The sequence below is a fragment of the Elgaria multicarinata genome, chromosome 3, assembly GCF_023053635.1.
Source record: "Elgaria multicarinata webbii isolate HBS135686 ecotype San Diego chromosome 3, rElgMul1.1.pri, whole genome shotgun sequence".
Lineage (NCBI taxonomy): Eukaryota > Metazoa > Chordata > Lepidosauria > Squamata > Anguidae > Elgaria > Elgaria multicarinata.
Window position 1 is genome coordinate 137,428,061 of NC_086173.1, and position 25,722 is coordinate 137,453,782.

General features: G+C 42.0%; 1 protein-coding gene across 2 annotated transcripts in view; it reads left to right on the forward strand.

The window, feature by feature from the left end:
• ADAMTS9 (ADAM metallopeptidase with thrombospondin type 1 motif 9) overlaps positions 1-25,107 on the forward strand; it is a 165,354-nt gene extending 140,247 nt beyond the window's left edge. For both annotated transcript variants that reach the window (XM_063122037.1, XM_063122038.1), the window contains exons 31-40: positions 4,228-4,398; positions 12,159-12,353; positions 15,337-15,469; positions 17,011-17,105; positions 17,577-17,671; positions 17,773-17,906; positions 19,137-19,228; positions 20,779-20,883; positions 23,795-23,889; positions 24,984-25,107. In XM_063122037.1, the coding sequence (XP_062978107.1) occupies positions 4,228-4,398; positions 12,159-12,353; positions 15,337-15,469; positions 17,011-17,105; positions 17,577-17,671; positions 17,773-17,906; positions 19,137-19,228; positions 20,779-20,883; positions 23,795-23,884 (1,110 nt within the window). In that variant the 3' untranslated portion in view covers positions 23,885-23,889; positions 24,984-25,107. The remainder of the gene's footprint in view (positions 1-4,227; positions 4,399-12,158; positions 12,354-15,336; positions 15,470-17,010; positions 17,106-17,576; positions 17,672-17,772; positions 17,907-19,136; positions 19,229-20,778; positions 20,884-23,794; positions 23,890-24,983) is intronic.
• The last annotated feature ends 615 nt before the right edge of the window (positions 25,108-25,722 follow it).

Sequence of the window (25,722 nt, forward strand, 5' to 3'; positions counted from 1 at the left end):
CTCCCATACCCGGATGACCACTGGAAATCCTGTACTCCACCTTGGTGTGGGGAGTACCCGCCGCCACACTGCAGGAGCGAAACCGTGGGGTTTAGCAGGAACACAATGCCAATGCGGTGCCATGAAGGCAGGGGCCTTGTAAATGGGAGCCTTCCATACAGACTACATCTTGCCAGTGCTGAAAGAGTTACACTGTCTATAACAGTTTACACAAGGGTAGCCAAATTAGTCTGTTGCAGCAAAAACAATACAGGCTTAAAGACTAACAATGTTATTAAGGCACAATAAGGTTTTGTGGATTCTGTGATGGAATGGATACTAATCCATGAAAGCTTATGCCATAACAAATTTGTTAGCCTTTTAAGGTGCTGCAAGGTTTTGTTGTGTTTGCTCTCTCTGGTTGCCTTTGGGTCTAATTCAAGGTGCTGCTTCTGGCCTTTGAGCACCTGGACCTTGCTTCTTTACTTTACTCCATACATATCTCCATGTCCCATAGATCTTCTGAGCAGGAGGTCTTGCTCTGCATAGAAACATCACTGGGGGTGAGGTTGGCTATGATACGGAGTGTTGTGTTGTCTCTGGTGGAATCACATTTGTGGAACTCCCTTTTACATGAGGCTCTAATAGCTCTGTCCATTGGAAGCTTCCAGAGAACGCAATGTGCAAAACAGTATCAAAAAGTAATATCAAACAGCAGCCACCATCTACAAGGCCTCTGTGGAGCATATGTCAGGGACCAGAAGCGTTCTGGAGAAATTAAGGAAGCGCCACCAGCAGCCGCTTCACCATACCAAAATGAACAGAATGTTGCCGCGAAGAACCTCGGCGGCTGATAGTTAGAAAGTTCTGGGGAGGCTGTGGGTTAAACCAGTTTAACCTACTTAAGTTGGCTAAACATGGCTGTGGTGCAAACAGGAACCATTTGTCCTGTTTGAATATTACATCTTTGTCTTTAGGAAGAAAACATTTTGCTAAATTACTCTTTTCAGCCAATTGTGTGTGAAGAAATGGCAAGAGCTAAACATTGAAAATAATCTGATAAAGTTTTGATTAGAACTTTTTCTTCCAGTCACAGTTGAATCCTAGTATCTTAAGTCGTTTTATTTTGTCCCCTGGGCCTGTTCGGTGCATTCCCTTCCCTTTCTTATTGTTTTATTACAATTTTATTAGAATGTAAGCTTATGTGGCAGGGTCTTGCTATTTTATTGTTTCACTATGTACAGCACTATGTACATTGATGGTGCTATATAAATAAATAAATAAATAAATAAATAATAAAATAATAATAATGGGATAGGGGGAATGGGAGCTCAGAGAGCATTTTGCAAATCCCTTAGGAAGTATCACATCTCCTTAAGGAGACCCACCTCACATTTGAGAATCTCTGCTTCTGAGAACATTTAACTGCAGGTGCCTACTTTTCCTAGGCTTGACTAGAGAGACTGCAGGTTCCCATACTCTTCCCAGGCAAACTGCCTCAGAAATAATCGCTTTTACGAAGCACAAATGATAAGAAATGCCTTGCTGGTTCATCATTGATCCCTTTAGTCATGTATTCTCAACAGCAGCAATAACAACACTAATAACATATAACAAATCCTGTACTTCTTCCACTTTACACTGTTTAGTAGCAGCAGGTACTAATCAGGAGCAGAGCATACTACTTGCATGGAACTTCTTTAACATTTCTCACGGTGTGGTTAAGAAATAACAGGTTATCCTAAGATTTGACTTGGTTTCACACCACTGCAAACTCATCTTTGCCATTGAGCATGCACTCCAGTGTTAGGTGTTACACTTAAAAGAACCTTGGATGTACACCTGATGTACGAAGCAGGCTGGCTCCAGCAGAAGGCAAATGCAGCTCACATCACATCACTTCATTTTTACGATGCTGACAGTAAATACTGTCCTGACTTTGGTGGCTATGTTTTTAAGTTTGCTTTGCTTTGTTGCATTTGGATTGTGGGGTTAATTCTAAAAGCTTTGAAGGCTTGGATTCTAAAATACATTGAAGACCTTTTTCAAATGAAATTGCAGCATGCCATGAAACATAAGGGCATTCTCCCCCCACCCCCAGCCTGTTCAGCAGAACCTTTGCAAGCCATGATATATCACAGCCATATATATCACATATATATCAAGCCATATATATCACAGGAAATATTTATCTTTCCTAGGGCTGCTTCTATCTTCGTTTCACTCTCCCTCATCCCCAGAACTTTTATTTTGTCTCTGCCATCCTATGCTTAGTATATTCATTCCTGGATCTGACTGCTGCGAATTTGGGAGAAGAAGGGAAGACCTGGGACTCTGCATTAGTATGAAGTTATACAGTAATCATTATCAGTAACATTCATGCCTATTAAACAGCTTTCTCCAACCTGGTGCCCTCTTAATAGGGGGCCCCTAAGAAGTCCAAAACATTAAGGCCTTAGCTAGATGGGGCTTTGTCCTGGGGCGAACCCCGGTATCGTCCTTGTGCGTCCACATGATGCAAAGGGGATCCCAGGATCAGGGAGGGATGATCCCTCCCTTGCCCCAGGATCTCGCCCTACACTTTGGCCCCAGTTTGTCTGCAGTCTCGGGCTGAGCCCAAGACCGCGGAATATGTGGCCCGTTGCCACAGGTTGACCCGGCTCCACATGATTCCTCACACGGAGCTGGGCGCAGGGTCGGGGGAGCGGGGAAATTAAATTATTTTTTTTAAAAAAAAAAACCTTACCTTTAGCACATGAGCGTTCATGCGCTCCTTCCTCTTTAAAAAATAAAAAATGGTGGACGTGACACCTCTCCTGCTGAGGTTGTCGCATGTCATGTGTAGACAGAGGAGGGATCTTGCAATAAACACATCGCGGGATCTTCCCTCCTCCGTCGTGGGATAAAAGGTAGGCCTAGCTAAGGCCTAAAAGTCCAAAACACTATACATTGCTATGAACCTGCTGAGGTATTACAATCTGAAGGAGAGACCCTTTTGAGGGTGACATTACTTGCAGCGACCCATTTCTTAGGCACGTGTGAAAGGGCTTTCTCCTGTGTTGCACCCAAATGTGGAATGCGCTCCCACAAAACCTACGATTGGTCCTTACTCTTTTGGCCTTTAGAAAGGGTATAAAGATGCATCTTTTCAATTTATCCTTTTAAAATGTGTAGGTTTTAAAATACATATTTTTACTGTTTTGAATGTTCTTCTTTTATTGTTGCAAGGTTTTATTATTTATTTTTAATTGCTGTATACCACCTTCATGGATTTTTAGCAGATACTGTAAGGCAATCTATAAATGTTGATAATAAATTAATAAATTAAACTTCCATCAGCCCCAGCCTGCAGGGGCTGATGGGAGTACTGGAAGTTCTAGTCCAAAATATCTGAAGTACACCAGATTAGGAAGGCTGCTGTCAAGTAATAAGTACTGAGTAAATGTATGCTTCAATTTTGGCTCTCATAGAATAGTAGAGTTGGAAAGGGTCTTTATAAGGCCATGGAGTCCAACCTCCTGCTCAATGCAGGAATCCACCTTAAAGCAAACCGAACAGATGGTTGTCCAGCTGCCTTTTGAAGGCCTCTAGTGAGGGAGAGCCCACAACCTACCTAGGTAAGAGGTTGTCAACTGACCACACTTTCATTCTAAGAGCATCATCAGATGAGTGTTTTATCCCATGCTCATGAGTGGCCCGTCACGGATCTTCACAGGTCATTTTGATGATGCAGTCATCCTGCCATGCACCTCCCACTCCTTTTCCCAGTTTTCACGTTTTAAAATAAGCCACAGAAAATCTGACCTTTTTTTCAAATAAGTTGGGATTTGCCAGGATTTCCTGCCATGTTCAGGAAAGTTCCACTACAAAGGGCACTGTTCCCATTGTTCTATTGGGGGCCACGTGGTCTCTGCACACTACCCCGTGTAATTTGAGCTCATCCCCGATGCAGAAGTGAAGCAGGGAGCAGAGCAACAGTACTAGATGGTGGGGAAATGCAATTCCCCCCCCCCCCGTTTGATGATCCTCTAAGCCTGTGTCCCAGCTCCAGCACTGAGGCAGATAAATAAGAAATAATTGAAAGCTTAACTACTACTACTGCATATCCCTCAAAAGCAACAAGAGAGGAACCTCTCTAATTGGCAGCAACTGACCTCTCATCCACATCTTTCTCACCTCCCCTAACTGTATCAATGCCGCCACATGGCCACTAACCTCTCTTTCTCTTTCTGATCTCTATTTTGACAGTGCAGCAAAACATGTGGCGAAGGGTCCAGATACCGCAAAGTGATCTGCATGGACCAAAACATGCAAGAAGCTGATAACCTTCACTGTGATCCAAGCAAGAGGCCGCTCGATGTTGAGACCTGCAACTTGCCACCATGTGAATATATTTGGATTACAGGGGATTGGTCAGAGGTACGTGTGTCCTAGGGGAAGAAAAAAAGGGTTTTGCTCTGTCATCGATATCATCCTCTCAGAAGGCCAAGAACAAAATATACAAATCAAGCAGCTCCATAATTTTCTTTTAAATGCTCATTTGTAGGGTCCTGCAAAATAACTTTTCCATTGATCAGTTTGTTTGGTTGTAAAAACTGGGCTCTTGGATGGAAAATTGGGAGAAATAGAGAAAGAAGGGCATAAAAAGACCTCTTAGGATATGCAGCCAGTTAGGTCATGATATGAGGGAGTTCCATAACTGCGGGGCAGCCACTGCTTTTGTCATTTACATATGAGTAATATTGTTAAAAACCACCATCAGTCTTAAAAGTTTCAGTGAAGCCTAGACAGGGCTGGCATCACAGGTTGACATTGTTGGGCATCTGTCACAGCCCTACATGGGGCCCGCGACCAGTCCCTCTGTATGTGCTCTTGCCTCTCTGTGCTCCATCCCTCTATATTAGTCTCTTTCTGACCCTCCTCTTGCTATCTCTGCTTATCCACCTCTGAGCATGCACACAGACTGAGGAGGTAAAGTAGCATCTTCCACTTGCCTTGCATGTTCTCACTGGGCAATTAGCTGCTCAGAATGGGCAGAGGTGACAGGGGCAAGAAAGAGGGTGCCCCACTCAAGAGAAAGCACCGTGTCCAAGGCAGTCCCTCCAATCCTGGAACTAGTACTTCTTGGGAATTATTTGGTTTTGACGCCTCCTGTTAAAAAGGCAGTTAGCAGAGGAAAAACCAAAGGCAGAACAGAATGAACATTTACCAGTCCCACATGCATACAAGTCAAAAAAGAAAAAGAGAGACCACATCCTTCTGTAGTGAAGAGCGAGGTTAAATATCACAATATTTTGCATAAAAATGCATGTACAGCGTAGAGTTTTAGACAAAGTTTGTTCAGTCCACTTCTTTGTGTTCTATATAACACCAGTAGGAGTGTGAGAGAGCAAATATGACTGCTCCCAGCATCTGAAGAAGTCAGAGAGAGAGAGAGAGAGAGAGAGAGAGAGGAAGGAAGGGGAGGAGCAGGAAACCACACTGTAAGCTATAGAGATCGTAAGGCTAGCTATGCCCAAATTCACATCAACTAACTGCAACATTGCCCCTTCCTGTAACTTGGAGACGAGGTTGCAATATTCCCAACAGCACTGAGCATGAAGAAGGTATGATCTAAAGACTAGATAACCTTAATGGACCAAACTGATATTTTTCACCCCAATTAGGAGGATTAGAAACAAACCCATTTGGGAGTGACCTATCTACCACAATATTACCTTGCAGGTTCCTTGTATTTATTTATTTATTACATTTATATACCGCCCCATAGCTGAAGCTCTCTGGGCGGTTTACAAAGGTTAAAACTAGTGAACATTAAAAACAAATATAAAAAATTAAAACCATCAAAAGCATAAAAACAGCAATATCCATTTAAAACAACTATCCTAGGGTCAGTTAAAAACTCAGTATATGTTGTTAACTGCCTGGGAGAAGAGAAAATTCTTGACCTGGTGCCGAAAAGATAACAATGTTGATGCAAGGTGAGCCTCGTTGGGGAGATAATTCCATAATTGGGGGGCCACCAGTGAAAAGGCTCTCTCCCTTGTTGCCATCCTCCGAACTTCCCTCGGAGTAGGCACTCGGAGGAGGACCTTAGATGTTGAGCGCAGTGTACGGGTAGGTTCATGTTGGGAGAGGCATTCCGTCAGGTATTTATTTATTTATTTATTTATTTAAGGATTTTTATGCTGCCATTCAGCCGAAAAAGGCTCTCACGGCGGCTTACAAAAGTATTTCTTGACATATTGTGGTCCGAAGCCGTGTAAGGCTTTATAGGTTAAAACCAGCACCTTGAATTGGGCTCGGAAACATAAAGGCAGCCAATGCAAGCGGGCCAGAATTGGTCTTATATGCTCAAACTTTCTGGTTCCAGTTATCAATCTGGCTGCTGCATTTTGCCCAAGCTGCAGCTTCCAAACTGTCTTCAAAGGCAGCCCCACGTAGAGCACATTGCAGTAATCTATATCCTTTTTGAAAGCTGCCTTGATGGATTGAAACAGAATCACAGCAAGATTGGGAGGTGTGGCAGGTGGCCAGGGCAACCCTATTGCACAAATCAAAGATTTCAGAGGCCTTTATTGTTTCCAAAATCTCTTGTTGAGTGAAAGAAGAAGAGAATAGATAAACTTTGGTTGCCATTTACAAGATTATAGATACAGAACATAGTAATAATTACAGATAAGATACCTTGAATTAGGAGCAGAGCTGCAGAGCCTGTCCTTTATCATCTGGCAGTATTTTTCCTTTCTTCTAACTTGATTCAAGCTAGCATTTGCATCCTGCCATATTAGGAAGAGGGAGTCACAGATCCCACTAGAGATTCATGTTTGGCTGAAAATGTTTGGCTCCCTGGCTGAGAAAGATGAGATTATGCTCAAAAAACAGCATCACACCCAAGAAGGCTTCGGAGAAATCTGGGTAGAATTTCTGGAGTGCATTTCCATGCTTCCCTCAAGTAACGTGTGCCTCTAGCCTCCTCAAAAGGCAAAAAGGTATACCATCATCTTGTCAGTCAATCAAAGAACATACAAAAATATGAAACAAAATGCACATAATGCTAGAATCCCATTGAATAGTAGCACGGAAGCAGGGATCCACATTCTATATCTGGGCTTGATAGCAAGAACAGAACAAAAATGCCTCTGAGCACATGCAGAGTGTCTTTCCCTTTCTACCCAGCAAGTGGCAGCTTGTCCATCCCTCAGAATTAAGAAGGGCTAACAGCAAAGATGGCATTGTGAAGCCTACATCCCCTGCAGGTTTCGTTCTAAAATGTTCCCAGTTCCCTGACAAGTATGTTACAAGTAAAAAACAACAACCTCCCTCTCTTGAAAAACAAACACAAAAATCAAACCTCCCAGACCCTGGTTTTTTTGAACTTCTGAATCCAGCAGCTCTGCGTAATTAAAATGCTCCCTTTCCCACAGCTCTCTAACCATGTCTTGAAGGTGGAGCTGGGGAATGTAGGAGGATTTTGCATAAGTGCAATAGCAGAGGGGAAGAAGCAAGCCAGCTCTAGGGCTGCCCTATAGGGCACAGGCCATCGCAGTGGCGGTTGCCACAGCGTCTTTTCTTTTTTATAGAGCAGGTACCCGTTTTACGGAGCAGCTGTCCAGAAGCACTCCGGGATATGAACATGGCAGGCATGACTGTCTGGAGCTTTGCTCTGCAGCAGCCAGTACACCTGCTCTCTAAAAAGTTTGTAAGAAGAAAAGCATAGCAGCAGCTTTCACTGCTGCTGCCACTGCCATGACCTCTGTACTGCTTCCTGGTAAGGTTATTGGGGGAGAACAACCAGTTGGCAGTGCAGAAAGGGAACAAAAAGGCCCTTTTTTTTCTTGTTTCAAAACCTACAAAGATTGTCAGGTATTCTGGCTCCAGGCTGAAAACCTCATACATGAGAACCTTTGTAAACAGTTTTCAAAAAAGAAGGACATGTTCATTTCCTTCCCACTGCTTGGTAAGCAGTATGAGGAAAGAGGGAACAGGTTTCTTTGTTTCGTTAAAAATTGGAAAAGAGAGCCATTTGTTCCCTCCCGCCCCCTTACCAGGGCCCTCTTTCTCCCCCCCACCCAAATCCATTTTCCCTCTTTTTTTAAGTGGTGGAGCAAGTGACCAAGGGTGCTGCTCGGGTGGGAAAGGAGGGGGCTCTCCAGAGCAGGAGCCCCCAGAAGGTTTGGAATTGCTGCTGCCTTCTCCTGTTCAGTCAGGGATGGAGGGGTAGCCTGGGGAATTATTAAAGATAAGATGCAACAGGGGCCTATTATTGCAGTAAATGTTAGCTGCTTAAAAGAGAAAAGGCTGGCAGTTAAAACAACAAAAATAAAAGGGTAAGACACATGGCTTCTTCTGGCTGTTTGCCAGAATTAAAGTCTTGGTCATTATATCAAGCATAATGAGCTCATTTTTTATTGCTGCCCCAAAGCATTTGTTCACAACAACAAGGACTCCAGGAAAACCCAAAGTCTGCAAGAGTTCGAAGCAGCCTTAGAAAAATAAAATGGCTGCCTGATCGCCTCATTGCGCTAGTACATCTTCCCTTTCTTCTATGCTTCTTTCCTCCCTTTCCGTTTTTCTTGATGGCTCTGCATTGTACTCAGTATTAACCGAGCAGTTGCTACTCTAATTTAGGCACATGTGCATGTGGGTGGGGATTGACAGCGGGAAGGGTTACATTGCAATTAACTTCATATATTTTGTACTTAATAGATATGCCATAATTGGTCCAGTTGTTGTACAACTGAAAGCCAAAAATCAATAAGAACGTGGATTGGGAGGGAAAAGGCTGAGAAACTAGCTGATAACTAAAAATAACCATTTGTTCTTATAAATATGAGGGTCAGATTCATACTTTTTGAACAAATTTGAGCTGGCAGTTCTGCCCAACAACATTGAGCATACCTGTCAAGAGAAATCAGCAGCTTTCCATTGTCTCCAGAGCTGAGCAAAGAAGGAAACAGACTGATCCTGGCCTCTTCCTTCTGCATCATATGAAGGAGCATTTCACACCTGGAAGAGTCACAGAGGGAAATGACAGTACTATTGCTGACCTAGCAGGAAAGGGGAAATTAAAGAGCAGAATGGAGCTGAATCATAAAAAGAAAATGCATGCAATTATTTGACGCAAAAAAGAGGGTCGGGAAAATGCAGTGGGGCCATTCGCATAGGTTCGTTGGCTTTCCTTATGTCCCAAATCTGGATTATTGGGAAGAGTGATGGGCCTTAGCTAGACCTACCTGCTATCCTGCCACGGAGGAGGGAAGATCTGCGTTGTGTTTAAAGCGAGATCCCGCCTCCGTTTACATGTGACACGCAACAACCTCAGAAGGAGAGGCGTGCCTACCTTTTTTTAAAGAGATAGCAACACACGAACGCACATGCGCTAAAGGTGTTTTTTTTAAATTTAACTCTCTTTTCCCGCTCCCCCCACCCTACCCCCGATGGGCGCGGCTCGTGCAGAGCTGGGTCATCCCATGGCACCTGGCCACACGTTCTGCAGTCTCGGGCTCAGCCCGGGACCGCGGAAAAACCGGGGCCAAAGGGGAGGGCTATATCCCAGAACAAGGGAGGGATCATCCCTCCCTGATCCCAGGATCCCCTGTGTGTCATGTGGATGCACCGGGATGATCCCGGGGTTCGCCCCAAGATAAAGCCCCATCTAGCTAAGGCCGTGATCTGCCTTAAGTGGGGAGAAGGGGATTCTGGCTATGTTTTTGCACTACTTATCTAAATAATGCTGCCAGAATTGCAAGTATGAATTACCCAAAGCAGGTGCATTTTGCAAAATACTCTCTGATTTTCCTTCATTGCTCTAGTTGTAAATTCTGGGGAGTGACAGGGAAGGTTGCGACAGAAGAAAAGGGGTAAATGGGAAAGATGATAGAATAAGACATAAGTTTGGTGAAAAGCAGGAATCGGATGAAGTGGCAAACAGAGATATTGCTCCTTTTGCTTTCTGGCTCTTTACCCTCTCTCAAATGGCAGCAAAGCACATTTCTCAAAGGACATCTCAAATGGCACCCCTCACTCAAATGCCGCCTTTAAGTCAGCACAGTTCAATTCTGCAAGCCCAATCATGCTTCAATTTAGGTCCATGAGACATTGCCATCCACATGAAATTGGGTGTTTCCACAGATACGACGCAAGTTGTTCCTACCCGTTTGTGCTGGAAGAGGAGAATGTGTATTTAGGGAAAGAACCTTTTCTTTTCTTTTTACCTTCCAGGGAAATCTTCAGCTGCTTCTTTTGCAAGCACTTTGTTTTATTTTGGTTTCACATCCCTTGGAAGCATTTCCTGGGAAGGCTTGTTTTCAGATTATGGTCTGTGGCCCAGAGACTCCCTGGCTTTATGCTATAGGGAAATCACAGGATATCTGACCAGGCAGTAACTTGTAATATATTCCTCACAATTGGAGTGTGGGGGTATGTATTTCCTTAGATGGCAGCACATGATAGTTTTTCCTTTCCCGTGTAAAAGCAGTAAGTGTGCACATTTGCAGAATATAACAGCACTGAATGCTGTGGGAGCTATTAGTCTTCGGTGATGAAGAAAAACATGCTATTCTATGACTCCTTTAGAGTTTCACATTCAAAAAAGAAAAGAAAAAAGTAACACGATGTTAACCTTGGTTGGATTATGACCAAGTTTCCAATTGCCATGATTGTGAAGAGACTTTTTTTAAAAAAAAATGTGCAGGCAATCTACTCAGTGTGGTATTCTGTAACTGCTTGAATGTTTTATTTTAAATTAGTGTGCCCACTTTGGACCAAGTCAGACGCAGTCTTGATACACTGGAATATTGGAATGACATTTGGCATGCACATTGAAGACAACTCTGCATTTCTAGTTTCATATGTATCTGTTTTCAAGGAGCCAGAATTGATGTAAAACACACCTTGAAGACATATCAGAATTGCAGATGTGCACATTTACAATATAATTCCCTGTTTGAAGTTCAAACACCTACTTGATCCTCAAGCACATTTTCAAGTGTGGCGGAAAAGATACAAAATATATTGTAGTGCAACATCTGGACTGAAGCCTCTTGAACAAAGTTCTTTTACTTAGCAATGCTTGAGAAATTCAGTCTGTGAAAATGTTAATATGAACTCACCTGACCCATACCTCCTAGATATGCCTATTGGAATTTAGCTATCCACCAGTTTTCATACTTCCCAAATGTTCCAATGTAACTCTCAAATCATTTTTTTAAAAATCAAAACACATTTTAAAATGTGTAATTTGAAAGAAAGTACACTTAGCAATGTATAGAAAAATAGGTATTAAAATGCAAATTTTCATGCATATTTTTTAAAAATCACAAATCAATGCAGAAATGAGATTGTACAGACGAACACATGAAAAATTTACATTGACCAGAAATAGACTTATTTGTCCATCCTTACTAGTTATTGTTTATCAAAATGTAACAGGCGCACTTGTTTCATCCTCCTCAAATTAATGTGATCTATCTCAGTATATAATTAGTCCCATCATTTTGTTTTCAGACTGTGTCAAAGAAACAGAATACTAGAAACCTTGATTTGGGGGAAGAAGCGGAGGGCAATTAGAACATAAGGACATAAGAAGAGCCCTGCTGGATCAGTCCAAGGGTCCATCTAGTCCAGCATTCTGTTCATGCAGTGGCCAACCAGCCATCGGCCAGGGATGAACAAGCAGGAAATGGTGCAACAGCACCCTCCCACCCATGTTCCCAGCAACTGATGCACTCAGGCTTATTGCAGCACACCCATCAGGGCTAGTAGCCATTGATAGCCTTTGCCTCCAGGAAATTATCCAACCCCCTTTTGAAGCCATCCAGATTGGTGGCCATCACTACATCTTGTGGTAGTGAGTTCCATAATGTAACTATGCGCTGTGTGAAGAAGTACTTCCTTTTATTTGTCCTGGATCTCCCACCAATTGGTTTCATGGGGTGACCCCGGGTTCTGCATTGCCTTTCCTTCAGGGATTAAGGGCGGTATAGGCCAAAACATCTGGAGATACCCATGTTGCATAAGGCTTCAGTACACCCACACTACTCATGAAGTTTCACAGGACCTTTGGCTGGTAGATAATAGAAGAATGAGGGGTGGAAGTCATTTTCTCCTTTGTCAAAAGCTTACTTTGAGCATCTGTAACATTACCGAAATGCTTTGATTTTTTTTCCCCTCCTCAGTGCTCCGTGACATGTGGAAAAGGCTACAAGCAAAGGCTGGTCTCCTGCAGTGAAATTTACACAGGGAAGGATCATTATGAGTATGGCTATCAGAACACAGTCAACTGTCCAGGCACACAGCCACCAAATGTGCAGTCATGCTATCTAGGCGAGTGCCCAGTTTTGGCATCGTGGAGAGTTGGAAATTGGGGAAGTGTATGTTTCTAATATTTTTTATTCTTATTTGTGATTCATTTTAATGCATAGCCCACTCTATCTTAAGGACTCAGAATAGGCACACTGAAAAAGGGAAAGGGAATGGAGGTGGAATCACCCTTAGACTGCATTCAGACAACACCATATTTATTTATTAAAACATTTGTATCCCACCCTATACCATTAAGATCACAGGACAGCGTACAGATAAAACAATAAATAATATAGTCAATGGTGGGTTAATAGTCAACTCCACAGTTGATTATCGAGGGGGTACTCCCCACATAACATGATTATAATTAACCATGGTGTGGATTAAGGCCACCGTCGTGTTGAGTGTTAATCAATGGTGTGTTTGATTGACATCTCCCCCCCTCTCCCCCTAGTCTTCCCGCTGGTATCCCGTCAGCCAGTGCAAGTTCTGCCAGCTGAACTAGAGCGGAAGCCGCCGTTTTGGTCAGTCTTGCCAGGGGACTCTACAGTTGCCAAAAATCACCAAGTGTGTGCAATAAAATAGTTAACGGTGCCCGAGACACAAAATGATAACCAATAGTTGTTCAGATAATCAACTCTGCATGGCGTTGGTTATTTGCGTTGGTTGTTTCAGCCGAATAACCAACCGTTGGGTGAAAAAGTCTTGACAGATGACACAATATTTATTTATTTATTTATTTATTGCATTTTTATACCGCCCAATAGCCGAAGCTATAATTCCAACTGTTGACTATTTAACCCACCATCGGTTATCGTGTCATCCAAACCCAGTCTTTCACAACCCATCTAATTTTATTCTGTTTCTTCTAAACCTAAACTTCACCCTAAAGGTACCCAAAACTTTGCATATCACCACACCGTGCCCTCTTCTATCTCTCTTTCATAGGTAGCTTTAAGTTGCTCTAGATACAGGTATGGCTACAGAGAGGCTCTCCTTCCCTCACCAGATGTTCTCTTTTTGCCAATTCTTCTTCTTCTCCATCCATCAGAAGCAGTGCAAATCCTTAGTAGTTGAAGAACTAAATGAAGAAAGATGATATTGTAGGGCAGCAGTAAATAAACTAGTGTTGACCAAAGCGTGTTCAGCCCAAAGTGGTCTTATTGTGTGGTCCTTTGTTGCTAGGAGCTATGGATTTTTGCTACTGAAAAGCCCAAATGCCACTTATAGGGTCACATACAAAGCTTTCCTTTCCTTTTAACACAAACCCTTCGTGATCAGAAAGTCTCTGGCATTTGTTTGGAGTTCAGAAGGCTCTAATCTTGCTGTGACCAATTGTTTGTATTGCTTGGATACAAAAAATAAAATCCAACCCTTATGAACTTTAGAAAAGAGGTTTTGTGTCAGTCTGAGTGACTTTCAAATGTGTAAGATGGATTTTTACCTGGCTTCACACATTTCACTGTGCACAGCTTTTGCTGTTGTACATCTTTACTGATGGAGAAAAATATTAGTCCTCTGTACTGAACAAGTGGAATAGTCAGCTACAGAGATCGCTCTTTCCTCTAGTAATCATTACTGTCTTAGATGCAGAGGTGACTTTCACATTTGTGGACTTCAGAATGAAGGGGATTTTCATCAGAGCAAAATGGGGTTATCTGACTCCCAGTGCTTGAGCATCAATCACCTGGGAATCAAGAGACAAACAGCAGGTGGATGGGGACTTAGCTCAGTGGTAGAGCACATGCCTTGCATTCAGGAAGTGCCCAGTTCAATTCGTGGCATCTCCAGTTAGGGCTGAAAAAATTCATGCCTGAATCCCTGGACAGCTGCTGCTGGGATAGACGGATAGTCTGACTCAATATAAATCAACTTATGTTACATCTGCTGGAGATCTCTCACTGGCAGCTGAGAGACCTCTTGTAGCCGCTAGGTTAACTGTTGAAGACTTGGATGGGTTGATGGACCTGGTGAGTTGGGGAAATGGTAGATGTTAGTGAAATGGGCTGCAGGGCATAGTGTGGCGCCAAGAGGGTTTTGTTTAATGGGTTATTTATTTATTTAGTCCCACCAATAACAAAAGCTGCCCTCTGCCCTTCAGCTATTGAGAGCACCTGATCTGTTTGGAAATATCACAGAACTGGTGCCTGCAATAGCATGGGGACTGCTCCAAGCCTCCTATTGTACCTCTGTAAAGCTGCCTATGCTCTAGGTTAGCAAAGCCCACTGCAGAGACGTCTTAAATTAAGAACGCTATATTCTCTCATTAACGTTGATGCTGCACTGGGAAGTGTTATCTAGCACCTCAGTCCTCAACATGCTTACTCAGATGTTGGGGTCTGTGTGCACCAGCTGGGTTTGTTTGTTGTTTTGCAAATTGTTTCCCCAAACATACTGCAAACAGCTGGTGCCATCTGCAGCGTATCCTGCTGCCTCTCCTTGCTATGGCGGTTACTTCTGGTTTTCAGAGTTGCAGGAAGATCAATGAGGCTTCGAAAAACTACAAGCTTTCCTTCAACATCCCCTTCTTCCAAATGGCACATCACTGCACTTCAGAAAACGTAGCTGCAGCAATATGTCTACCAGAAAGTAAATCTATTAACACATATACACACAGGGTTAGTTATGGGATGTTTTTAGCACAGAATAGGAATGTCAGCGTACTGCTTGAAAAACACCCCTCTCCCGCCTCCCTTTTTTATGTTTTTCCTGCGAAGCCATAATAAGCACACATCTACCTGTGTACATAGTTGGCATTGGTGTATGTATGCATGTATATGCATGTGTGTGGGTTGGTGGGTGTAAAATAGCATCCTGCTGGTCATATTATTGTACAGGATATGCACAAAAGGTAGTTTTGAATTCAAGAAAGACAAACAAAAATGATAAATGCAACTATCAAATACTACTGTGGCCATACCTCCCTTGTCATTTATTTCTATTAAGCTTGGTTTTTTAAAAGCGTGATAACTTTCACTTCTCTCTCTCTTTCTTTCTCTGATGTTTTTAATTTCAGCAATGGAGCTGAACTTTATTTCCTTTGTTTTCCAGTGTTCAGTGAGTTGTGGAATTGGGATAATGCACCGGTCAGTCCAGTGCCTTACAAACAGTGACCAAGCAAGCACCTTGTGCCTTGATGATTTGAAACCTGAAGAAAGAAGGACATGCCACAATATTCATGACTGTAAGGGCCTTTGCAAATGACTCCTGACTGTTTGAGCAGTACAACAATGGAATCAGTTACTTAGGGAGATTGTGGGCTCTCCCACACTAGAGGCATTCAAGAGGCAGCTGGACAACCATCTGTCAGGGATGTTTTAGGGTGGATTCCTGCATTGAGCAGGGGGTTGGACTCGATGGCCTTGTAGGCCCCTTCCAACTCTGCTATTCTATGATTCTATGATTTTTGGAGCCTAAACTATACTATCAATAGTACTGATCCAGCCCCATTGGACAGATGCCTTGAAGCCTTTTGCAGGGGGATAGGTATATTATTCTCATGAGGTGCTGCTTCAGCTTGCTTATTTTTAAACAAGAGCTTGCCAACAAAGAAAGGACACAGCCTTCAGATAACGGAATCATTTTAAAAAGCCAAACTTTCCCAAAATATCGGGGCATGGCTGAAGTTAAAGGAGAGACTTGCTGGTGTTCGTCATACCCACCCCCATTACAAGCTGCATGAGTGCCTCTCTGCTTGAGTGGTACGTCAGAAGGCTGTTCAACTTCTCAGCAACAACAACAAAAATTAAAAAGAAAGAGAAAATCGTTAAAGGTCACAAAATGATGCAGGTATAGGAAAGTAGGAAGTGTATTACTGGTCACTAGCCTGTTGCAGTGTTTCCTCATTCATACACTCATGGGAACATTAGTGTATAATGACCAACGCAAACCTAAAGGGGTTTTTAACCAGTGGTGATGCACACACAGAGGCACTGTGGAAAGGGCTGCATGGCAGAGCAGGGGACGGGAAGGCTGTGCAACCAATGGAGCTTGGGTGGATTGGCAATAGTGGGCTGCAGGGATGGAAATGGATAGATTTAAGAGGCCTAATCTACACCAAGTAGGATATTGCATTATGAAAGCAGTATGAAAGCGGTATATAAAAGGCAAGAGCCACACTACTTGCTAGTTGGCAAGTGAAGACATTTGGGTCCAAGGGCATGGCCTTAAGACACTTGATGCAGCCACCTTGCTGAAGCAAAACAAGGCCTGGATGGGACACCTCTATGCCATCTTAAAATCCATGTAGGAAAAGTGGACAATTTTTCCATCTCCAAGTCAACCTGGTTTTTTTTTTCAGAATTCTTAGATAATAATTATTATATATTTGGTAGAACAAAACAAAGAGAGAAATTACATTACCTAAGATAGAGAGCAACCTGAAGTAGACAAACTACGTGGATATTCAACTCGAGTTTAGTGGCATTATTTACTCATTGGATGCCTGGGGCTGAGTCTTAGAACAAAATCTTACCTCCTGCTGTGCATGTTTTGATGATATTGCTGTAGCTGTTCCCCATCTCCTTAATAGACTTTCATTCTCCACCCTGGTCAATCAAGGAGTTTGTAGTTTTTAGATGCTTAAAACATATGAAATGCTTTATTTATTAGACCAGTGACCTGTTAGGAGTTTACCTTACAAAATTTTGCATTTTTTATTAGAAAAAAAATCTGTTGCCTATTAATTCCTTTAAGCTATCCACATTTCTTTATTATTTACTTTAGGTGAATTACCAACAAGCTGCAAAGACGTAAAAAGGCTCAAAGTCATCATTGAAGATGGAGAATATTACCTGAAGGTTAAAGGAAGGCTCTTAAAGGTGTGATTCAGCCACCACTGCTTCTTTCCAGGGCAGCATAAAACCTTGAGGGTCTGATAACTTTAGACACTGCCTATCTGCTATGAATTTCCACAAAATCTCTGCCAGAACTTTCTTGCTTATAGCAATGAAATTCTATCTTCAGTGCATTTTAAATAGGGCATTCTAAATTGAGCATCATTGTCAGTTGAACTCTGTGGTTCAGCCTCTGATTTCTAGACATTTGCGAAAAAAGTGTGAGATGTGTGTGTGTGTGTGTGTTTGTGACTAATCCTTTGAGCTGTAATTATGTGCATGCTCCATGAGATACATTTGCACTGCATGAATGTTGTTTTTCTAAAATTCTAAATCAAAACTAATTCTGTTCTCTCGTGACTTCTACCTTTGTATTTTCCATCTTACAATTACCTAGTCATGCATGTAGCAGCTAGTGTTAGACGTATGATAAAAATTATGGCCCGTTTCTCTCAGATATATTGTGCTGGCATGGAATCTGACAGACCAAAAGAATACGTGACTCTGGTAAACGGCGATGCAGAGAATTTCTCAGAAGTGTACAGCTATAGGTAAGAACACTCAACCACTCCATATTTGATGTTGCTCTGTTTTCTTTTCCTGGTGTTATATTTCTGGTCATGAGTAGAAAAGCGTCTTTCTTTTAATTCAGATTACATAACCCGACCGAATGTCCATACAATGGAAGCAGAAGAGAAGATTGCCAATGTAGGAAAGATTACACAGCAGCTGGGTTTTCCTCCTTCAGCAAAGTAAGGCTGGACCTGAACGCTATGCAAATAATAAGTGAGTAACAATAAGACTTTACCATCAGAATGTTTTTTGTGGTGGCAAAGGGTGCAATTATTAATTTAAAACTAGGCCAAACTAACAAGTACTGTCCTTGCATTGTTTGGGTTAAAATTCTATGCTACGCTACACTTGAGGGTGATATTGTTTAAAACCACAATATTATGTTTCTCGTTAGTTCAATCCAAACAAAAAAAACCCAATACTTTTTTGCTTCCGTTTGCTCTGAATTCTTTCGCCCTGCTGCACATTCAGCTTGTGGTGTCTTCAGGGAGGCTCACCCACCCCCTTCTTCAGCTGAACTCAAACACAGAGTTATAATCATAACTATCGACCTGCAAATTCTGCTTCACATGTGACCACTGTTTTGTCCAGTGACAGGATGGAATCTCAGTCTGTGGTATCCCCAGAGCTCCCTTCAGATGCAAGCCCACCCACCCCCACCCCCACCCTGAAAAACATAGAGGACATGCAATAGCAGAGCAGGGCAAATTTCACTCTTTACCAGCAAGGTCGTCGCTTATTTTTAATTTCGGCTGGAGTTAGGCCTAGAGACAACTCCTACTGAAAAGCTCCTGAAGGGTGGACATGAGGTTTGAATTACGCCAAAGGGAATTGGGTTGTGGGTCATTGCATACTGTGTGTCCGAATCTAAAGCCCTTTGATGCCATACCATGAACAACTTCAGGAGAAGTACTTCTGACGTCAACCCTCCAGTCCTAAGACAATCCTAAGATTTCAAACATGATAAAAACATGAGAAGGTTTTACCATTAAAGGTGGCCTAAAAATAATTTTAAATAAAATTTAAAAAATGCAAAATGTACCGGGGGTGGGTGGGGGAATAAGAGACAGACCTGGGGTGGCAGAAATATCCATCCCATGGTCCAAAGCGTGTTTTCTCCATATAAAATTATGGTTAAAGAGTTGGTAGCCCTGCATAGTTAGAATGTCTTTAAAGATAAATGATTTCACATTGAATAATTCCTCAATTTTAATATGCACAGTGCACCCATGTTTAAATAGATGCCGAGATGCACATTTCATTCTCAACATTATTATTCAGGGAGAATCCCAGTGGATTCACAAGATTAATGTATAAAGACAGGTGTACTACATTAAATGAGGGACAAATAATACATTCGTGTGTTTGTTTTTCTTTTCTTTTCCCCTTTCCCACTGTTCCATTCCTTTTGTCTCCCTGGTTTTTACCAAATATTTTTCACAGCAACTGATTTACAGTTTGCACAGACACTTGATGGACGGCCTGTTCCTTTTGCCACTGCTGGGGATTGCTACAGTGCAGCCAAGTGCCCACAGGTATCTCGACAATAATATTCCTAAAAGCATGGATCCATTTGTTACATTCCAGCATTATATGAATTACTCTTGATCAAAGCAGTCACACTCCAAGTGCTCCCATATCCTCCTTTCTTGTGTAGGGCTTCCTGTTTTCAGTATGATACATGCATTTTGTTTTGAAAACAAGATTGGGACAATCATTAGATGCCCTTTAAAAAAGTGATTGTTTAATTAATTAATTTAATATATTTATTTCCCACCCTTCAATCCCAAAGGCTTTCCAGGGCAGCTAGCAATTAAAAGAATTAAAATAACACTTATCTAACATAGTTTTATAAAACAGCAGAGCATTAAAAAGCGTTATTTAAGCCACATAAACCAGGAGTCAGGACAGGGCTCCTGTATCTTTAACAGTTGTATAGAATACATGCATTTGAATACATGCAGCACCTGGTGAAATTCCATCTTCATTACAACAGTTAAAGCTGCAGAAGTACAGCTAGAGTGCCCAGATACAAAACAGGGCAGGGTTCCTGCAGCTTTAACTGTTATGATGGAGAGGGAATTTCACCAGATGCTGCGTGCATGCAAATGACACCTGCTGAAATTCCCTCTTCATCACAACTGTTAAAGATACAGGAGCCTTGTCCTCTTTTCCATATGGTCACCCTAAACAAGAACTCAAAAGCTTGGGCAAATAAAATTATCTTCACAAGGCTCACAAAGTAAGGATTAGTAAGCCATTCTGCAGAAGGAATTCCAATTTTGGGGGCCCACCACCGAAAAGCCCAGTTTCTGACCTTCAGGGGAATGCCTCATCTCAGATGGTGGAGGGATCTGGAGAAGGACCTGTAAAGATCTAAGGTCTGGATAAGTTTGTGTTGGAGCCAGAAGACTTTGCAAGGTACATTAGTCCCAAGCTCTTTTAGGTGTATTTGTGTTCCCAAGATGCTTTTTAAAGTTAGGGAGTATTACATAAATGACCTATTATCCAATAAAAAAAAATAGCACGCTTGGAGTTCTATTTAACAAACAAAGGTGTGGCACATATTACAAAATAACCATATGACTGCCCCATCCAGGTTAAGAAAGGAGAAAGAAAAGATGTCTTTCCTGTTAGTCAAGAAAGACTACCGAGTGAGAAAGAGCTGTTTGGCTTCCTCTTAAGCACCCACAGAACTTTAAGCACCTGAGTTTATTAGGCAAAGGACAAGAATGCCCTCATCTGGCAGTCGAAAGGAGAGCAGCCTTCCCCCGGAAAGCTGCAAATGAGAAGAAATGCTTAATCTCACTCCTGCTGTGATTTGTACAGTATGTGCTAATCGCTATGAGGGCTTGGAACAATTGAAAACATTGCCGGGGAGATCTTGTTAGAATAATGACACTGTGGCTGCTTGTAACACGGGGAGGGGTGGCGGTGTTGCAGCGATGGATAATAACACCATTTAGAATTCGATTTTCTTTTCTATCCCCCCCTTTTTTTTAGTGAGGATGTGTTTTGTTACTTAGCAGTCATTTCAGAAAACTTGTATGATCTAACGCATGTCTTTTTTCTTTTGTTTTCGAAGGGTCGCTTTAGCATCAACCTCTCTGGAACTGGCCTGTTGGTAACGCAAACATCAAAATGGCTTTCCCAAGGGAATTACGCTGTTTCCGAAATTATAAAATCGCCAGTAAGGAAAACTTATGTTCAATCCAAATGCAGCATTATATCTGTTAACCTGCCACATCTATATGCAATGTACCTTCTTCTGTCTGGTAAACATTAGAAGGGGAGTGAATCCAGAAAAACTTTTGAAATCTAATGTAAGGCATAAGAACTGCAAAGCATGCTCTGTAATTGGTGGATTTGGAACCAAAGGTTGGAGCAAATTCAACTTGATCTGTATTATTGCAATTAATTAGTGGGTCTGCTTAACCGTGAAGCTAAAAACACTGAGCACAGTGGTGCAGACACTTCTTTAATTAGTTGTCTGAGTCCTTAGGAAGTATGCAGTTGGGAGCCTGCTCTAACAGTGCTACTGAGTATAATAAAATACTTAGGAGATTATTTTCCAGGGCCTATGGTTCCTGAGCTTAAACTCTGTCTCACTGCACCCTCATTCTCTATGGACGCAGGTACAATATATGAAGGAGCACCATAAGGCTGTTATTTAGCATAGAGGAGTTATGTGTTGGTATATATACCACTTCTATAGTACTTTTCAGCATATAAAACACAGTAATCATTTATCTTTACAACACCTAGGCTGAGGGATTGTCACCTACCCAATACCACTCAGGCTGTTTCTGCACCTGCCTTTTTCCCTGAGATTGTGTCAGGATCATCTCTGTGCATCCAAATGACACACAGGGGATCCCAGGAGCAGGCAGGGATGATCCTTCCATTTGCCTGGGATAATCCTTAGGTGTAGAAAGGGCCTCAGTGATAACCAGGGAGCTTGAGTAAGCTAGGCTGACCCTATGAAAAGGAGGACAGGGCTCCTGTATCTTTAACAGTAATGTAGAAAAGGGAATTTCAGCAGGTGTCAATTGAAGTGGGTGAAAGGCCCTCTTCATCACAACAGTTAAAGCTACACTAGCTATAGCAGAGTGGCCAGATACAAAAGAGGGCAGGGCTTCTGCAGCTTTAACTGTGTTGTTGAAGAGAGAATTTCACCCTCTTCAATTGACACCTGCTGCAATTCCCTTTTCTGCATTACTGTTAAAGATACAGGAGCCCTGTCCTCCTTTTCATATGGTCACCCTAAAGCACATCACAGGCTGAGGAGTGTGGTAAAAATCCTTCAAATAAATAGGTAAATACATAAAATCTATGGAGTCCCTTGTTAGAGCAAGAACCTTTCCGAGTACCAAACTGTTAATCTTTCCAGACTGTCTCTCATGCCTTGTTCTTGGAGCCATTTTGAACATATCAAATTAATTAATGTGAAAATTGGGCCTAGTATCTTCAGGAACCCAACACCTGCTAGGTTCCCTACAGAATCCTAAGCATGCAGAATTACAAAAGATGAATGGCTCAGAGTATGTACGTGTTTACCTTGCAGCGAATGGTTTGCTGTGCTGCACAGAGCACCTTAACCAAGAGAGCAGCTGGCATGCTTGAGCCACTCACTGCATCAGCTGTCACAATAAAGACAGAGAAGCCAAGACAAGTGAAAAATAAACTGATTAGGCTCATCTTAAAAGGGACAGCGCAGAAAGGAACTTTCACCATTTAATCTGAAGCAGTTGAAAGAAACCAGTGCTGAGCACCAAGACCAAGGGAGAGTCCCAGCTGACCAAATTAAAACAAAAGCTAAGAGGCAATTAATATAAGCCACCTCACTCTACCTGGATCCCCTAGCAGGCACAGCTCTTGAAGTTTAGGTGCCAGGAGAATAGGAGAGCAAGGATGCTCATAAGAGCATCCTATGAGCCAGTCTCACAGATCGATAGTATCAAGCACAGAAGGTTCATACACTGCAGCTTAACAACAGCAGAAAGGACAGAGACATCCTGCATTCCACTTGGGCCAACTTTTATATATTTGTTGCCTTCTTAGGAATATTTGAAAGTGAAAAACATCCAAAGGCAGCATGAGCTGTGAGCCCCACAGGGGGATGCAGATGGCTTTGCTATGATATTAAGTGTGCTAGATTGCATTGATCAAAGATCTAAAGTCGGATATCTGTTGAGAAATGAAAAGGAAATGACATAGACTATGTTCCCTTTTGTATTTCAAACATTAATTTGTATTCACAATATTTTACAAGTCTAGGATGGGGATAGGGTGACCATACGAAAAGGAGGACAGGGCTCCTTTTTCTTTAACAGTTGTATAGAAAAGGGAATTTCAGCAGGTGTTATTGGAATGCATGCAGCCCCTGGTGAAATTCCCTCTTCATCACAATGGTTAAAGCTGCAGGCGCTATACTAGAGTGACCAGTTATAAAAGGGCAGGGCTCCTGCAGCTTTGACTGTTGTGATGAAGAGGGAATTTCACCAGGGGCTGCATGCATACACATGACACCTGCTCAAATTCTGGCAGGCCCACCCAGTTGAATTTTAAGATGCCTTTTAATAATGTGCTGCTTTTAATGATGTATTAGTTTTGAATGTTTTAAGTATGTATTTTATGGTGTTTGCATTTGTGTTGTACCCCGCCTCGATCTGGAGGGAGAGGCGGGTAGCAAATAAATGTATTATTATTATTATTATTATTATTATTATTATTATTATTATTATTATTATTAACGACACAGGAACCTTGTCCTCCTCTCCAGATGGCCACCCTAGGATGGGGATCATTTTAGGGTGGGCTTGATTTCTTGCCATTCTTCCAGGATCAGGTAGTTACTTTCTCTTGCTACAAAAAAAGAGAGAGCTTTTTTTTTTCTAAGTAAACATTTCCCCCCGGGTAACCCTATGTATGTTTGCTCAAATTAAGTTCCATTATGTCTAATGCGGCTTAGACCCCAGTAAATGCATTTAGAATTGCAGCCCCATTTTTATCGCATCAATTGCGTATAGAGATTTTGGTTGTGAAGGATTGCATTTACTCTCTTCTGAAACCTTTTTTTAAAAAATGATTTTAACCTATAGGATGGTACCAAAGTAAGAGGGAAATGTGGTGGTTACTGTGGAAAATGTACTCCATCATCGGGAACTGGCCTCGACGTCCAAGTGTTGTAGCAATGGTATGTTTGAGTATTTTACTGCTATAAAAGCACTGCATTTAAATATGGTAATAATCTGATAATCAGAGCTGAGAGCTGCGCCCATTGGGGGTAGGGTGGGGGGAACGGGGAAATTAATTTTTTTTTTAAAAAAAACATACCTTTTGGCACTTGAGCACTCCTGTTGCTTAAAGAAAATGGCAGGCGTGATGCCTCGTCTCCTGAGGTCGTCGTGCCTCACGTGTAAACGGAGTAGGGATCTCGCGATAATCACATCGCAGGATCTTCCCTCCTCCATAGTGGAATAAAAGGTAGGTCTATCTAAAGCCTTACTTCCAAGTAAGCAGACCTTCCATTGCTGTCTCACAGCCCAGCACTGTGGTGCACTGAGCCAGTAAATAAGCTCATGCAATAGGGTTCATTAATCCCAGTTCTAGGACAATGACATAAGTGGACCTAACAGAATGGGGCAGCAACAGCAAATGTGACTACACTGCCTATACAGAGAAAAAAAAGAAGTGAGTTGCTCTGAACTGTTGGAAAGAAACCGAGGAATGTCTTCACAACACAGCATCCTGGTAGCTGAAAAGCTTCTGTGGTCAAAGGAAAACTGGTGCAACGCTACATTGTCCCCCTTGCCATATACGGAACCTTGTTTTGGTGTTAATTACAGTATTTCCACTGCTAATTTAGGACTTCCGCATGTGGCATCACTGAACTCCTGTCATGCAAGACAGGAGCCTTCTTCATGCACTCAACTGGGTGGAAATGCCACACATACCCAGTCAGAAAACAGCCATGTGGGATTGCATCCATCAAAACTTACCACCAAAATTGTGGAAATTGCTGCTAATCTCTTGAACATGGTTACGTCCAGACCATGCAGAGTTTAATTATCAGCATACAGAGCCCAACTTAATTTGGTAACACCAGGAATTATATTCGTCTTGGAGACATTACTGTGGGGTGGGGCACAGGGCTCTTTTAAGCCGTATGTCCATTCCTTGATGTACAGATGGCTGCCCTGGGAAGGGATGGATTCTGCTTGTTCTTTTTAACACAGCAGTGGCAATGAAAGCAGCGATGAGAACTTGCATCATGTTTTTAATTTCCAGGATTTCTGAATGCCGGGAGCTGAAGCAAGCTGTATGAAGGATGATGAAGCAATACCTCTGCCTTCCACTTTTGTACTTCTTCCTGTGTGTATCTAAGTGTGCATGTGTGTATGTGTGTGCGTGTGTATGTATATGTGCATATATATATATGTATGTATGTATGTATTGTATATTCTTAATGTTGTAAAGTATAATATTTATGTCTGGAATTATTTATTTTTGATTTAATATTTTTGTACGTAAAATGTTTATATTAAGGCTGCTTATCATGTTTTTTTTTTAATTTTTTTTTTAAAAAACCTTGCAGTCACACCACTGCATTTTACGTACTCTACATTATATGTAGCATTATGACAAAAGTGATGCTTTTACTGTCACTGTACTCAATTGTTTACTTTCAATTAGTAATTTCTCTTCTTGTTACGGGCTGCACTGATATTTACAAGGTGCTAAATGGTTTGCAATGGGGTATTTTTGGCATTTTAGAACTATCTTTTTCTTATGAGGAAAAGAATATGATGGTTGTAATTTTAAAATTTGTAAGGCAATCAGTTCTATGCAGGGACTCAGTGAACACACGTTATGATGACATAGCTTTAACCATAGTTGTGTCTTAGGTATTTTTAATGGCATATAACCTCTTTCGGCTGGTGCTATAACAACCACTGGTTTGGTGCTAACATGGCAATATTTATTAATCTCTTATAGGCTTTGAAAGCGAAATCCTGTGCAACACTAC